This window comes from Lissotriton helveticus, chromosome 1_1, assembly GCF_964261635.1.
Source record: "Lissotriton helveticus chromosome 1_1, aLisHel1.1, whole genome shotgun sequence".
NCBI lineage: Eukaryota > Metazoa > Chordata > Amphibia > Caudata > Salamandridae > Lissotriton > Lissotriton helveticus.
In genome coordinates, this window is record NC_136057.1 from 997,637,435 (window position 1) to 997,653,063 (window position 15,629).

General features: G+C 46.9%; 1 protein-coding gene across 1 annotated transcript in view; it reads left to right on the forward strand.

The window, feature by feature from the left end:
• Positions 1–15,629, forward strand: part of LOC144763327 (uncharacterized) — a 1,153,250-nt gene that overhangs the window by 809,943 nt on the left and 327,678 nt on the right. The window contains exons 71-73 of the mRNA XM_078648815.1: positions 3,706–3,741; positions 5,194–5,253; positions 5,530–5,574. Of these exons, the coding sequence (XP_078504941.1) occupies positions 3,706–3,741; positions 5,194–5,253; positions 5,530–5,574 (141 nt within the window). The remainder of the gene's footprint in view (positions 1–3,705; positions 3,742–5,193; positions 5,254–5,529; positions 5,575–15,629) is intronic.

Consider the following 15,629-nt stretch of genomic DNA (forward strand, 5'->3'; position numbering starts at 1 on the left):
AGACAAGACTACCAGTACAAACCCGGAGGTAGATTCACTATTATCTTCAAGGAAACCTTCAAATGCGCCCCCTCAATTGAAATGTTGCACAGAGAACTTTACTTACAAGTCCCGAATCCCAGCCAACTTCACCCTGTGCGGGACTCTCTTGTACAAACCACTTCGACCCGTGTGCCAAGTTTGCCAGTAACATCACCTACTTTGTTGCACCCCTCATAGACTCCAGTACCTCAATCCTCCTAGGAGAACTGAATTTCCATCTAGAAGACCTTTCAGTTCCCCTTCTAGATAACCTCTGGAATCTCTGCCTCATACAACATGTCAGCGAACCCACAAACGCCCCCAGACCGCTCCTGGACCACATTTTTTCCATCACAAACATCTTGATCGACAAGCCATTACTGGTCTTCTGCTAAGACCATGCCCTTGTCTGTTTTGGCATTCCCATCCCAAACCACCGAGGGCTTATCACTACTAGACTGGCCCATTGGAAACAGCACTCATCTCTCTCATTTTAAGCATCCCGCGGGAGCTTGCGGACCACCTTTAGCAGAAGTTGCTCATTTGATCTCTGCCTTATCAGACCCTTGGAGCGCTCTGCTTATTCTTGATGTTACCCTGATTGCCGGACCTCGGTGCTGTTGTTCTCGTCCATTTATCACGGAAGAACGACTTGAGTGTGCATTAAAGATCACCCAATCTTTCGACTAACGAAATCCGCAAACTTGAAGGTCTAGATACCGGTTAACCTTGCCCCACTGCCTGTAACGAGTATCAGCGCTTCCCAATTTGAACGCTTCAATATTTTACTAATCAGACAGACGACCACATATGGCGGACGAGTGCACTTAAACGAATTCATTCGCGGCTAGTCCCAACACATCTCCCTTTGGCACAACTCATCTACTTTCATGGTCTAGGCTTGCTTTTCAGCGTAATCATCCTATTTGTCGCACATGTGTACATTAACAACTGTTCCACGTTTGTTTGGTCCTATGGACTTTGGACAAAAATTAGTTTTTACGCCCTGAAGAAGGTGATAACCCTAGGATAGGGGGTGTTACACCGAAATGCTCGTCGGCGCTTTGATGAAATATGTCCCCTACTTATTTACTTCATTGAGTGATTCATATGGAACTGAATAGGCGTTTATTTAACTGACATATTTAAGAAAAGGTTTCCTTTTGATCCACAACGTTATATGTTCCTGAACTGCATATCAGCAATTTAATTGCCATATGAGAAAATAATTATTTTTACATTGTTTATGCATAGGGGCCTTAAACTAATACGATTTATTATATGTGATAAATGTTAGGGTTGTTTTCACGGTTTGAATGGGTATATCTGAGCACGAGGATGTATGAATGTTTTGTGTGAAAGGTAGTACATGGGAATCACTACCATTGAGGCCTGAGCATCTTTTTGTATATATTTTATTGTGTAAACACATTATTGATACACGTATCTATCTATTTTGAACAATTTGAAAACAAAAATAAAATGTTGTTTATATAATCAGACTGACATAAATGCTTGAGCGCATGGCTTAGCAAGAGTGGTATCTGTATCAAACGACTTAATTGCGTTTTCTAAAACAGACAGGTAGAGCAGACTGTTGTTGTTTAGTATTTCCAAGTTTGCCAGTAACATCACATACTTTGTTGCACCCCTATAGACTCCAGCAACTCAATCCTCCTAGGAGAACTGAATTTCCATCTAGAAGACCTTTCAGCCCCCCTTCCAGAAAACCTCTGGAATCTCTGCCTCATACAACATGTCACCGAGCCCACAAACGCCCCCAGACAGCTCCTGGACCCCATTTTTGCACCTCACAAACATCTTGATAGACAAGCCATTACCGGTCATCTGCTAAGAACACGCCCTTGTCTGTTTTGGCATTCCCATCTCAAACCACCGAGGGCTTATCACTACTAGACTGGTCCATTGGAAACAGCACTCATCTCCACAACAGACGACATTCGCAAGATCCTAGACAGAGGCAAGAAGGCAGCCCTCATCCTACTGTACCTCTCAGCAGCCTTTCAAACAGTAGCTTACCTATTTTCATCTAACATTTCATGAGATGGGCATTTAAAAAAACTGCCCTCCATTATATCTGCTCATTCCTGATGGAAAGAACACAGTGAACCCAGCCCCTACAACTCAGAACCCTAGAAACTCATCTGCAGAGTGCCTTAAGAGTCGTCCCTCAGCCATACCATCTTCAATACATAGATAACTCCTCTAGCCAACATCGTCACCACCCATGACATCAACATCCTCTCGTATGCCATTGACACCCAACTTATAGTGTCCCTCTCAGTAGAAACAGCAGCATGAGGAGTCAAGCTCAACACCGGCTTGACCGAAGTTGCCACTTGGTTGAGGACCAACTGTCTCAAGATCAACACAGATAAAACAGCAGTAGTGTTTTTCGGAAAAAGCACCTTGTACACTCCACCTGGGGGCTGACCAAACTCAGACCAGAACCCTTCTCCAGCTTCAATGTCAGAAACCTTGGAATCGCTGTTGCCAATAAATTCGGCATGTCTGCACAAATTTTGCCTCCTCACCCTGAGGATGTTGAAGATGATCTTCAAATGGCTCCCAAGCAACACCAGGAAAACCAACACCAATGTCACAAGTAAGCTAGACTATGCGAATGCCCTATACACCAGAATCACCAAACCATCTCACCAGAAGACTACAAACCGTCCAGAACGCAGCAACCAGTCTCATCCTCGACCTTCAACGCAGAACATACATCACTCCATACCTTAGGTAGCTCCACTGACTCCTGATTCCCAAATGTGCCCATCTCAAACTCCTCTTCCACAACTAGAAAACACTGCACAATACAGGCCCTGCCTACCTACACAGCTGCATCTGTTTCCTCCAACCACCCAGACAACTCTGCTCGGCCAGACTCCTAATCGCACACATCCCCCCAATACACAGAATCAGAGCCGGAGGTCGAGTCTGCTCTCACATCACTCTTAAAGTGTGGAAAGACCTCCCACTCCACATCTGAGCTTCCTCTTCACTTCTTGAGTTCCACAAGAAGCTGGAGACCTGACTGTTCAACTAACTCGCTCCTCCCCTCAAAGGCAGAGCTCTTGCCTGCTCAGTACCAGAATACCCTTACAGGTGTCAGCACACTCTGCAAATAAACTTAACATAATATAACTTCAAATTTAACCACGGTTTGATGAGTAATGTTGGGAAAAAAGACATAGTGTTGCCATATTGGAACCCTTCTGTACATGACTCTGCAACAGCTCCTTAAGTGTCACACCATTGACGTCCAGATCAATGAGACGTCATAAGGATGGGAAGAAGATACATGTGGTAAATTGATGACGGTGGGAAGAGAGGAAAGGGCACTATGGCGTACAGCAAAATCAGAATATACCCCAAAATTTCTCAGATGCTATTTAGGATGGAGGATGACACTTTAGCATCGTTTAGCAGTGCAGAATTACATCATAGCTACAATTGTGGATTTTTTTTGTATATGTCATAACGTCACCTGGTGTTTTATCTAGTTTGTCGCCACGGCCTGGTTTAGATTCTTACTCACTTAACCCATATTCTTCTAACCCTTTACAAGTCTGTTCCACAAATCACGTCTTGCATTCTGCCAGGCAGTTGGAGACAATAATATCACGTTAGAAGTAAATCCTGTCCTCTTTCAATTTGCAGGGAATGCAAGGAGCAGCCGGTGAGGAGGGTGAGAAGGTATGTTCATCAGACAATGATTTGCTAGAGTGATTGAGACCATTTTGATGATGCACACTGCAAACTAGAAAAAATGTCAACTGCCATTGTGATTTATAGCCCAAATTAGAAAAATGTCGGAGAAAATAGCAAAAGTTACATTTTGAAGTTAAATTCTTTTTGTAAGTGTGGAAGAAATTCATATCTATATGCGGTCGAAATCTGGGAAACCTACATGTTATGCAAAATATGTTTTTCTGGCTATTGGAGTCATTTATGCCCTGGTGGGTGGCCCGCCTGCCGCCAGGTCAGCAGAGCCTATGAACCCTGCTCCATGGGTGGAGAACTACCCTCTACATTTAGAGATACCTACAGGTAGTTGGGGATTCATTTCTCTGCCTTCATCCAAAGCCAGCATGCAATAACTGTGCTGAAAACAATTAAATAAATGCTCTGACGTAAAGAGGGCTTATTCGCTCTGCGTGACGCCATTGTGCATTTTCCCTGTCAGGAACCATTATACTTTGCGTAGTTAGGTAGAGAAAAAACCTGACTGTCACCACGGTCTAAAGTAGGGTGAGGCAACCATTACTTTAACCTGATGTCTCTGTGCCGCACTGGCCATGAGTGCAGAGGTTTACTGTGCAGCGCCGGTAGGGTACCTCCAGTGGAAGCCCAGCGCTTCCCCGACTCTAAATATGGTTGGCAGCAAGCAAGTTCTCCTTGGAAAGACCATATCCAAGTTACCCCAAACTCAAAAGAAGCCCTATGTTGTCACATGGTACTGGTATGGTGGAAGTGCACAAATCCCTTTGCATGCTTTGTGTCGTTACTTTCTTCATTAATGTCTGAACTATTCATGAGTATGGTCCAAAGCATTCAGACCCTTGAACGACATGACCAAACTATTTATATCACACAAAAACAGTGCCCTTTATTTTTTTCATCAGAAACCTTGGCCTCCCTTTCAACCTGTTCCAAAATACTCCCAACATTTAATTCCGATTTTGTATCATTTAAAAAAATACCCTTGAGCTATTGAAATAAATGCACTTGCTAAATTTCAGTTTATGATATCCACCCATTTCTTAGATTTCCGTCTTAGTGCAGTGGGCCGGTGCTTGTGAGGGGCTCTCTTCTCAGTGTCCCTGGCATGTGTGGCCAGGATCGCGTTTGTCTGTAAGTCACAACTATCTGGGGGCTGCTCCGTGGTCAATGTAAAATGAGTCACTGGTTTCTTGCCTGTTAGGGAAGGTTCACCCCTCAATCTTCATCTCCATGGAAACACTGCTGTGATTAATAGGGAGATTGGTCACCCCACCCACATTTCCAGTTAATCAAATGCTGTTTTCCATGTAGATCAAGACATGGGCGCCAGCCCTCATATAGCTCATCTCTGCCTGTTATTCATTGTTTGACATCACCTGAGACAATATAATTCCTATTTGTAATTCAACTCATATTTGTTTTCAGGGTGAAATAGGAATGGGGAGTCCTGGTCCTCGAGGTCCCCGAGGACTGCCCGGGCCAAGGGTAAGTCAATATAACAAGTCGATAAGCATGAATTTATGTTTGAGGGGCATATGTTATTGTCATCAATGAATCTCAGTGACATAAATACTATCACAAGAGCCAGCGTCCATCATTATCAGACATGAGTATGGCGAACCCTTCTACTGCGCATTTGCAGACTAGGCGCTGGTCCAGCCCCGCTGTCTGGAATCGAAGAAAGTCACCAATGAGAAGAAACCACCATCATTGTGAAACTGTCAATGCTAAAATGAAGTTTGTTCCCTTCTGTGTCAACAGGGAGATAATGGTGCACCAGGAGCCCCCGGCCAGATTGGAGTCATGGTAAGACCTGGGTGATAGGGTGGTTGTGAAATGCATATAAATCACTCTTTTGTATCCCATGTTCTAGGAGATGCAAGTGTGTTATATTTAGTGAAACATTGTTGACACGCATGATCCTTTAAATTCTAAGTGACCCACGTTCCTAAATTTACAAAGTAGACTTGATCTAGTATACTTGCCATCTATCTAGAATAATTTTTGTTTTGCTCTTAGCATCCTTCTTTTTGAAACTACAAAATGGCAAAGTTTGGTGCCCATCCTGAAGTTAGCTCGGGCGCCTGGGACGTGAGAGCGAATCCTACACATTGCAGATCTATGTTTTTTACAAGCACGGTTGAGTTGGTAGGCTAATCACGGTTCTTACCAATCTTTGACGGTGGAAGGCCAGCATGGGCATGTGCAAAATCACAGCCCGACATAATAATAGCGAATCATGCACCTGTCTGCGCTCCTAAGTACCGTCGCAAATAGTTTCACACGAAGTGACAAAGGATGACATGTATTTCTATTCAAAGCTGGGATTCTTTACAGACCTGATATAAATGAATTTCGGAATTCTCTAGTAGCAGAGGCCAGAGAGAAATAGGCCATATTCTGCTAATTGTTTTGAGCTAAAAGCAATGCAAGCTAATGGCAGGTTGGAGATAGGATGGTTGTGATAATTCAGAGATCCATCATGCTACCGAACCATAACCCCAAGGTTCAATCAAACAATCAATAAATCAGGGGCTTTTAAAGCACGCTATTCACCAGTGAGTGTCTCAAGGCCCTGGGTGGGCGAGGGGGGTTCAGCTCTGGTTCAGAAAAACATCCAGGTCTTGAGGCTCTTCCTAAAGGTGTGTAGGGTAGGGGAGCGTCTGATGTTGACTGGAAGCTCGTTCCAGGCCTCTGCCGCAATGTAGGAGAATGCTCTTCCACCTGTTCTGGTTCGGTGGATGCGTGGTGTTTCTGCTAGGGCGAGGTCGGCGCAGCAGAGGTTTTTTTTGGGTATGTGGAAAGAGACTCTTTCGTTGAGGTATTTGGGTCTGATGTTGTGGAGGGATTTGTAAGCGTGGGTGATTAGCTTGAAGGTTACTCTCTTGTCAACGGGGAGCCAGTGGAGATTCGCAGGTGCTGGCTCAAGTGCTCATGTCGTGGGGTGCGAGAATGAGTCTGGCTGTGGTGTTCTGGATAGTCTGGAGTTTGTGTAGCAGGGATTTGCTGATTCCAGTGTACAGGGCGTTCCTGTAGTCCAGTTTGCTGGTTATGAGAGCATTGGTGATGGTCTTTCTGGCTTTGGGGGGGATCCACTTCAAGGTCTTGTGGAGGATGCGGAGGGAGTTGAAGCAGGTGGAGGCGACGGCATTGATTTGGCAGGTCATGGTGAGTGAAGAGTCTAGGATGATGCCGAGGTTCTGTGCATGGTCTGTCGGGGTGGGTGGGTTTCCGAGGGTGGAGGGCCATCAGGTGTTGTCCTAAGCGGTGAAGGGTGGTCCCAGGATGAGGACCTCTGTCTTCTCCGAGTTGAGCTTGACGCAACTGTTGCTCATCCAGGTGGCAACGTCTTTCATTCTTTCCTGGAAGCTGAGTCTGGTGTCTTCGGGGTTTTTCGTAAGGTAGTGGATGAGCTGGGTGTCGTCTGCGTAGGATACTATGCTGAGCCCATGCTGTCTGACCTTGGCAGCGAGGGGGTAGTCAATCATTCCATTCTTGTAGGTGTTCTGGAGCCCCGGTGGTTTTCCTGTTTCTCCAGCCATACTCAAGACGTCTGCAGGAGCGTCTGGCTTCTTGGAGGTCAGTGGTGAACCAGGCTGCCTTCAGACAGGGGCGGTGGGTGACATTTGAAAGTGGTGGGGCGCAAAGTGATTTGCATACAGCACCGTAGCGAGCGAGCTCAGCGAGCGAGCCCGACCCCCAAAAGGAGGGTTTCGGGGGGTAACTTCCCCAAGAAAATTTTGAAAAAAAAGAAGAAAAATCGTGGATTTTCAAGCAAATTTGAGAAACCAGGAAGGTTAATAAAGCAATTGTGAAAGTGCAGTTATTACATTAATAGATGGCATAACATAGGTAGCTGCTTATTCAGTATAACCACAGAGCTTCATACATTCCGTCCTATTACGCTGCTGAATTCAGACTATAAGACTTTCATGAAAATCTCAGCTATAAGAGTAGCAGAAGTTGCACAGCAGTTGGGAAACAGCCTTTACAAATTCAGAAACAACTGCATGGAGCAAGGAATAGCAAAGCCAGACAGGGAGGGTGGTGAACACAGACACCAGTAGGAGGATTTAGCCACCACCTCCTCCAACATAGTCAATCACTGGGCAATACGTTAATCGGTTCCATCATGCCAACCACTATCCAGTAAGACTACTCTCCTCAAGAGAACAAGAAACTCCACTAAATTCCAAATCAACAGAGAACAGCAAAGACGGCAGCATTCACAATAGGCGCAGAGGCCATAGTTATGGTGGGAATGTGCCATGAAGGGTCTAGTCTTAGGCCTGTACACAGACCATAAATCATGTATATCAAACCGTCCATTGTTTGTCCTACATGCAAACTATAAGCCACATATGTGAAATGATCAAGTCTTTGGACTGCACATGGTCCTGAAGTCACATGTATGATAGGTCCAGTCTGAGACCTGCAGACTGACTACAAGTGACAGATATGAAAAGGTCCAAACTGAGACCCACACATTGAGCATAAGTCACACAAATAAAAAGGTTTTACTCCTTTACTGGCACTGACCACAGGCCACATGTATGAGCTTTTCCAGTAACAGATCTGCACATTTGCAACACATTACATCTATCAAAACATCCAGTCCTAGAACAGTACCCTGACCACAAGACATATTTATGAAAGTGTACATTGCTTGACTGTGAACTGATCACAGGTCACACATATAAAAAGGTTTAAACCTTGACCTGCATACTGACCAGAGTCTACGTATAAGAAGGACATCCTGTGTTATGCATGCACACTCTCTACTTTATACTGTCTGACTAATACACACAATGCAATGATGGTATGAAATGTTAGCTTTGAGGTCACAGAAACCATGTGAGGGTGTAAGCAGCTGCAAACTAGAAGGTAGAAGGCCTGCTTTGGTAAATGCAGAAGCACATTGTTCATCCAGCACTGCACTGAGACGGATAAGAAAGGAGGAGCAAACAGTGCTGGTAGAATTCTGCCTTATAAAGATCTTTGCCAGGAAGACAGATGGTTTAAATTAATATGGGAATCAGAAGTTAGCAAAATAACACATTAGACACTCAATCGTATGAAAGTTTATCAATGCGAAAACATATGTAAGTGATATTAAAAAACTATATTCTCTGTACTAATTTATGAAACCTATATCTTAGTGTAGTTTACTGTTCTGAGGGTAAAGTCAATTTGGATATGTACGTGTGGTGCAGCGTGAGGGGGGGGGGGGCACAGAGGCAGTAGCCCTGGCGGCTTGCGTAAAATTCTTAGGGGCATTTTTAGAGGCGCCATTTTTTTTACGAAAAGTGAAAGAATACTTGCCCTGCCCCTGGCGCTGGCAACCAACCCACGCTATTCCGCTGTGTAACTGACATTCAATTCCACATATTTAAAATGTAATATTAGAACTGAAAGACCCTGCAGTGAAAGTGAAGGTGCTGCTGCTGCATTGTGGCGGGACATTACGCTCTCCTGTTGCTCCGAATGAGACTGGATTTAAAACGGTGTCTCCTATACAGATTACATACGTTCTACATGCATGTATCAGCCCTTGCCGAAAGGTTAAAACCATAACAAATCTTATTGTTGTGGAATTCATTATTTTAGTTTCCGCAGAATAGATCCTGGACACTGACTTAACCCTTCCAAGTGCTTTGTAAACTGATAAAAGTGGTTTATGTTTTTAAATAACATGAAGCATTTACAATGCAAGTGGGCCAGTTTTCTCTTGTGTACCCTACGCTCTTTACCCCTCCACAGTTGTCTTAAACCTACATACAATCACTATTAGGTTTTACATTATCACTAAATACAATTGCATCAATTCTTGTTTACCATCTTCCAGGGAGGCTGGCCTACAGTGCATCGAGCAGTGCCAGAAGGACTGGTCTGAAAATCAGTATGCAGACGTGTTTTCTGTTTTGAGGGCCCGTTTTATGGTCTGGTGGGCCAACTTTTGCTATGGATTTCCCTGATATTACCACAAACACTCCCTACAGCAAGCACAAATACCACAAAAAGAGCAAAAACATAGCGTGAATGGAGACAGATAGGACACCAGACAGGCAAAATCAGCAAAGTCTACAGGCCAGGCTGGCAGGTGGCAGCTGAGGGTGGGAGAAGTCTGTGGGCAGTTTTGAGTTAGTACCACCCGGGACCGTCCGTAACCCAGACCCACTTACCGGAGGTCGAGGAGAGGTACCGCCGGAGTCCGGACTCAGTCAGTCAGCTGAGCTCACTCACTCACTGTAGTGCGGCTGCGGCGTCGTGACTCTCACTCATGTCACGTGCCGCCATCTGGCTGTGCTGTGGGGCTGGGCCTGGGCTTCTAAAGGTCTAGCTGGGGCTTCTAAGGTCCACCATGGGAATGTGCTCCCTCAGGAGAGTGGTCTGGTGGACTGTTCATGAAGGCTGAACCTGGTTCCCCAGAACCAAATTCGGCAGCTCTGGCGTAGTGCCACATCCCCCAATAAACACCATACTATCCCACTGAGACACCCACACTGCCTTCAGCTACAACCCAGTAGTGCCCGGCTATATATACCTGGATGCGGCTCAATTCAAATTATGCACAAGAGTGATATGCTGCTTGGAAAAAAAAGTACCTTCCTGGAAAAAGCAAACCCTCATATGGATGCAAGATTAAGGAAAGCATGTGAAATGTAAGTAGAACAACATGGCTACCTTAACACTATTATACTCATTATCCAGAAATCAACAGTGTTTTTTACTGAAACTTTAAGCACCACTACAGATACCTGGAGGGACCAGTATCACGGTCCATTGCTTATATCCTATGAACCGTGAGCAGTATGGTTTAAAAAGACTACATTCCTAAACACAGAGCCGTGGTACGCATTTTATAAACTAAAATAAGGAAAAAAGCGGATAACGATCACATTAATCGGTTTCCACTCCACCCATCTACCAGGTATTGCAGTACCTCCAGGAATGGTGCACCTCATCACCCAGGGAAAACAATGCTGTTCAAAGAAAGAGGAGAAAACAAAAAGCAGTGCTTCGCTGGCAAACTCTGTAAAGTGGCACTACTGTGTTTGGGTGTTAATAAAACTAATCTGGCCACTTTGTGAACGCTCTGTAATGCTTTAGTTATTTATTTTTCGTATTTTGAAACTGGAGAGTACAAATAAGATGATCAGAAGGATAGAGTTTGAAACATATGGGTACAGATGGGTGGATGTCAGGCAGTGGAATACATTTATAGACTTTTTTTCCTAGCTACTTAATCTGTTCCACATAAACTAGTAAGAGGTTTGAGGTAGAAGAGCTTACTCAGTTTAGTGTGCATAGTCCGGGATTACAATTAAGGTGTTCTGATGTTTATTTCTACAAGCCGATGAGACTCGTTTTGAATCTCCTCCACAGGCACCTGGCACCAGTTTTTTTCTAGACACTTTAATGGATATCCAAAGTGCTCTGTTCGGAACTTTCAAAAAGTATATTTTGCAGTATTTTTGAAAAGATGTCTCCCCACAAACATTTCAGGATTTAAACCACACTGATCCTGTCTCAAGCAGATGTTCCTTTTTGTCTGCCTGTGGTGCAAACTTGTGCAAGAAATGTGTCCTCAATCAAAGTAAGGTCATCAAAGAGCAAGAGGCCCGAGGCTGCACTTTGGAAAATGTCAGAAACACTTCCAACAAACGTTTTTCTTTCTTTTTTGGATCCATTTCACCAGGGAGCGAAGCAACTTTGCAGCGAGTGAGACAGAAAGAGACGGGGCAGCTGACAACGGCAGATGAGGAAAAGTGGACATTTCAAAACTAAATTAATCCTACCTTAATGCACAGGCACCTAAAGAACCTCCGCAACAGAAGCAGGCTGCACGACCAGTTCTTTGCTTGCCGCTCCTGAGACACTAAACGAATGAAACTCAAACTACTGAAAAAGTGACAACGACGTCACGGCGCGCGCACATCCCGAATGGCCAATCACTGCATGGCTTCACATGCTGTGATTGACCATGATATGCAGTCAGTGCTGAGGCAGTGTGCCACCCACCACCAGCCAATCCTGGCGCTGCATGCAGCACCAGGATTGGCTAGGGGGGCACACTGACTACTCGCCCTCTGGTGCCTTTGAAACCCCGGGCCCGGCTAAAGCAGCACCCCCCCCCCCCGGCCCCTTCGGTCCCTCTCAGTGTCAGCCTTGTAACGCGCATGCGTGGGCTAGGTGCCACCCTAAAATCCTCATGCGCAGAGACAGTACGGCTGCTGGCCTTCTGCAGACTCAGACCGTCACTCAAGCTGGCGAGCCCCACCCCCTAAGCACTCCGCATTCCATCTGTTTTTTTTCCCGGTCCCCGAATGAAGCGCAGCGCTGCGGCGTTTTATTATTTGTAATTACGTGTTAGACCTGGCACCTTGGCGTGAGTTTCCCTTCCACTTTTTGCTGTTGTGCCTCAAATGTTTTGCTGGTGTCTGCTACTCAGGGCACTGCGCCACGGCCAACCCGTGCCGCAGTGCAAGTGCTCCCTACTGTAAAGTGTACCTGTGAATGATGTCCATGATTGGTTCATTGGATTTACTGTTAGTCCCTAGTAAAGTGCACCAGGAGTGCCAGGGCTTGTGAATGCCAACACTGCTAGTGGGCCTGCAGCGCTGGTTGCGCCACCCACAGAAGCAGCCTTAAAATGTGTCTAGGGTCTGCCATTGCAGAACCTACGGGCAGTCTGGTACTGTCATGCTGGCTGGGCAAGTGCACACACTTGCCAGCCCCTAAACCTTCCCTTAACTTCATATTAGTCACCCCTATGGTAGGCCTGAGGGCAGGGTGCATTGTAAGTGTAAGGTAGAACATGCCCTGATGTGTGTGGCATGTTCTAATAGTGAATTACTGCCAAATTCGTTTTTCACTATTGTAAGGCTACCAGTTCCCTTCTAGGCCAGTTGGGCTGCTGGAATTATTACACTCTATAATCCCAGCAGGCTCAGGGAACATGGTAGAAATTAATGTTTAGTATGCCTGAACTCAGAATAATAAAATACTTCTTTTAGTAAAGTTTATTTTAATATCCTGTGTTTGTAAATGCTACTTTTAGAAAGTTAGCATTTGCTGGCCTAACCATTTCAGCCCGCCTCTGCTTGGATGTGGATCTGACTGTCTGGTGTGTGTGAGTGACAGGGCTGGGAGTTGACAGGTAGTGATTAGCAGGATGACCCCTTAGTGGGTGGTGGGAGTTTCCCCTGAATGATGCATCAGGCTGTGCCCCTGCCTCCACAATGCTGGCTCCGCCCTCCTGGGGAGCGACTGATGACTCAGCCTGCACCTGGCCCAGGAAGGACCGAGGCCTGCCAACAAGGTGCTCAAGCTGCCCCTGCCTTCACAATGCCAGCTCCGCCCCCCTGGGGAGCAGCTGATGTGCCTGCCCTCACACTGAATGCAGAAGCCAGAAGTACCCACAACAAGTGCTCAGAGACTGGAGCAGTTATGCAGAGGCCCCCCGGGCTTGCTAGAACAAAAGAAACTGGGTATAAAAGAAGGAGCCCTGCTCCTTGTAAATTAGATCCTGTTTGTGCTACAAGAGAAACTCTGCCCGAAGAGAAGGACCTGGAAGGACTACAAGGAGGAGTGCTGACTCTGGCCTGTGTCTGGTGCCTTGCTGCCAAAGGAGAGGAAGAGAAAAGACTACAAGAGACTTTTGCTTTTTATTTTGAACTTTGTGCCAAACTCTGCTGAGAGATCTCCAAGGGCTTGCCTGTGAACTTGCCCCCTGACCAGCGCCCCAGGAACAGTGGGCGCTATCCCCTGACAGAGGAACCACTGCAAGACGCTGTTTTCCTTTTGCGAGCCTCTCCAGGAAAAGCAGAGCGCGCTCTGACAATCGCGCTTTCTAGCACCACTCTGGGAGCTGCCCTCGCTCTAAACAAAGTGACTGCCGCCTGCCTGGCCCCGAGCATCGTGAAGACCAGCCCAGCTGATCCAAACACCGTGACTGGCCCCGAGCTGCAGCTCGCATCGTGAAGAGAGGGTGGCGCCCGGTGCCTGCTTGCACCCCTTCGAGTCTTGTGCCCCTGAACGCGCCGCCGCTGAAACAGCTGTTGCGTGGGGCACCTGATCGTCGCCTGGATAGAAAGAGGCCCACGCCGAGGATCGCTACCCCGTTTGCGTGTGCCCCCTGTGTCAGGAAATCTCAAGGCGCTTCATCAGCCCAGCCCGCGCCGCAACGCCAACCCCCGAGCCAGAGCCGAGCCGCCGCTCGCTCCAACGTCGGAAGGAAGACACCGCGACGCGGATCACCGCGCTGAACTGTGCCCAGGCTGCTTCAACAAGAAAAGGTACTGTGTCCTGCCCCGCGGTGCGAGCATCTGCCTTGCTTCGCTCGCACCGCCCGCTGCCTCGCCTCGCCCCAGGAGCCGCGTGTTGAGCGCTCCCAGGGCCCCCGCTCTCTCCCCCGCCAGCCGCGCACAGCCGTGCAGCGCGCAGAGAGAGGCGGACTTTGACTCCCCGGCCGCCGCCCCCGCCAGAAGCGTGAGGGTGGGTAGACCGGGCCCGCTTTTCCAGCGCGGAGGAGCCGAGGGGCGCAGAGAGGTCCACGGACAGCCCGGGGTGACCCTGGCTGATAAGGAACAGCGCCTGCAGAACCACAACGATACATTGAAGAGCCTGACCCCCCTTTTTGTGTAAAAGGAACTTAAAGAACTGTTTGGGAATAACACTAAACAAAGATTGCTTATTGCTAAGAAAGAACTGTGGCAACTTAACCTAAAGTACACTGGAACCGTTTTAAGTGAACCAAGACTGTATTTACAAGCCTGCTTGAAATTTATATAAAGAAGATATATTTTTTACAAATACAGTTTGGTGTCATTGTGTGGTGGGTTGGTGGTGCTGGTGTAATGTTGCAAATGTTTAACCCTACATGCCCCAGAGATTAGCCTAAGACTGCTTAAGCCACACTACCTAGAGGGTAAGCAGAGGTTGTCTTGAAGGTAACCCTCAGCCCTGACGGGGAAGAGAGAGGCCCTGCTTGTCGCCAGTGCTGCACTGCGCCAACCAGAGACTCCCCCTTCCTACATTGGACGCAGCGGTGGGGATTCGCGAATTTACATTTGCAGTGTTTTACCTTAGCTACTGACCATTGCATAGTGATTACAGTCCAGTAACTTAGCCACAGACTTTTTGATTTTTAAATTTTGCTAAAGAAGAAGATCCCTAGTGTTGAAGTCATGCCTGGCACAAACAGCGTTGATGGAGGAGAATCCATAGCCTCTGGTGCGCAGGAGCTAGAATGGGATGCATCAAAGCTGGATGACTACACAAAGAAGCAACTGAGTTTTTTTTGCAGGAAGCTCAAGGTTCCACACGCAGGGTGCAAGAACAAACCCGAGTTCTACAAAGCCCTGAAGGCCTGGATGGAATCTAGGAAGGCACCTGAGGATCAGGGTGCACCTGTGGATCCTGTGAGTCTGGAAAAACCAGACAGCGTCATTAGCTTTGGCAGAGGCCTGTCGCCAGAGGAGCTGGCAGACAGACAGGCAACCAGGGATCATGAGATAAAGCTGGCAGAATTGAATTTAAAGGGCCAAATGGAGCTTGAAAGCAAAAGAATGGCTCTGGAAGAGCGAAAACTCCAATTGGAGTATGATGTGAAAATGAGGGAGATGAGTCTAAAAGAGAAAACCTTGGATCATCCTCCCTCTGGTGGCAGCGCAACGCCGGTGCAGGTAGAGTCAAGAGTGCACATCCCCAAAGATGTAGTTAAAGAGTTCTTTAAGGGGGATGACATAGGACAGTGGTTTAGGGCATATGAGGTAGCCATGTTTTCCCACCGGGTCCCTGAGAAGGATTGGGGAGCGGGGTTATGGGGAAGGTTCCTTAGCGAAGGGCGGGACACCCTG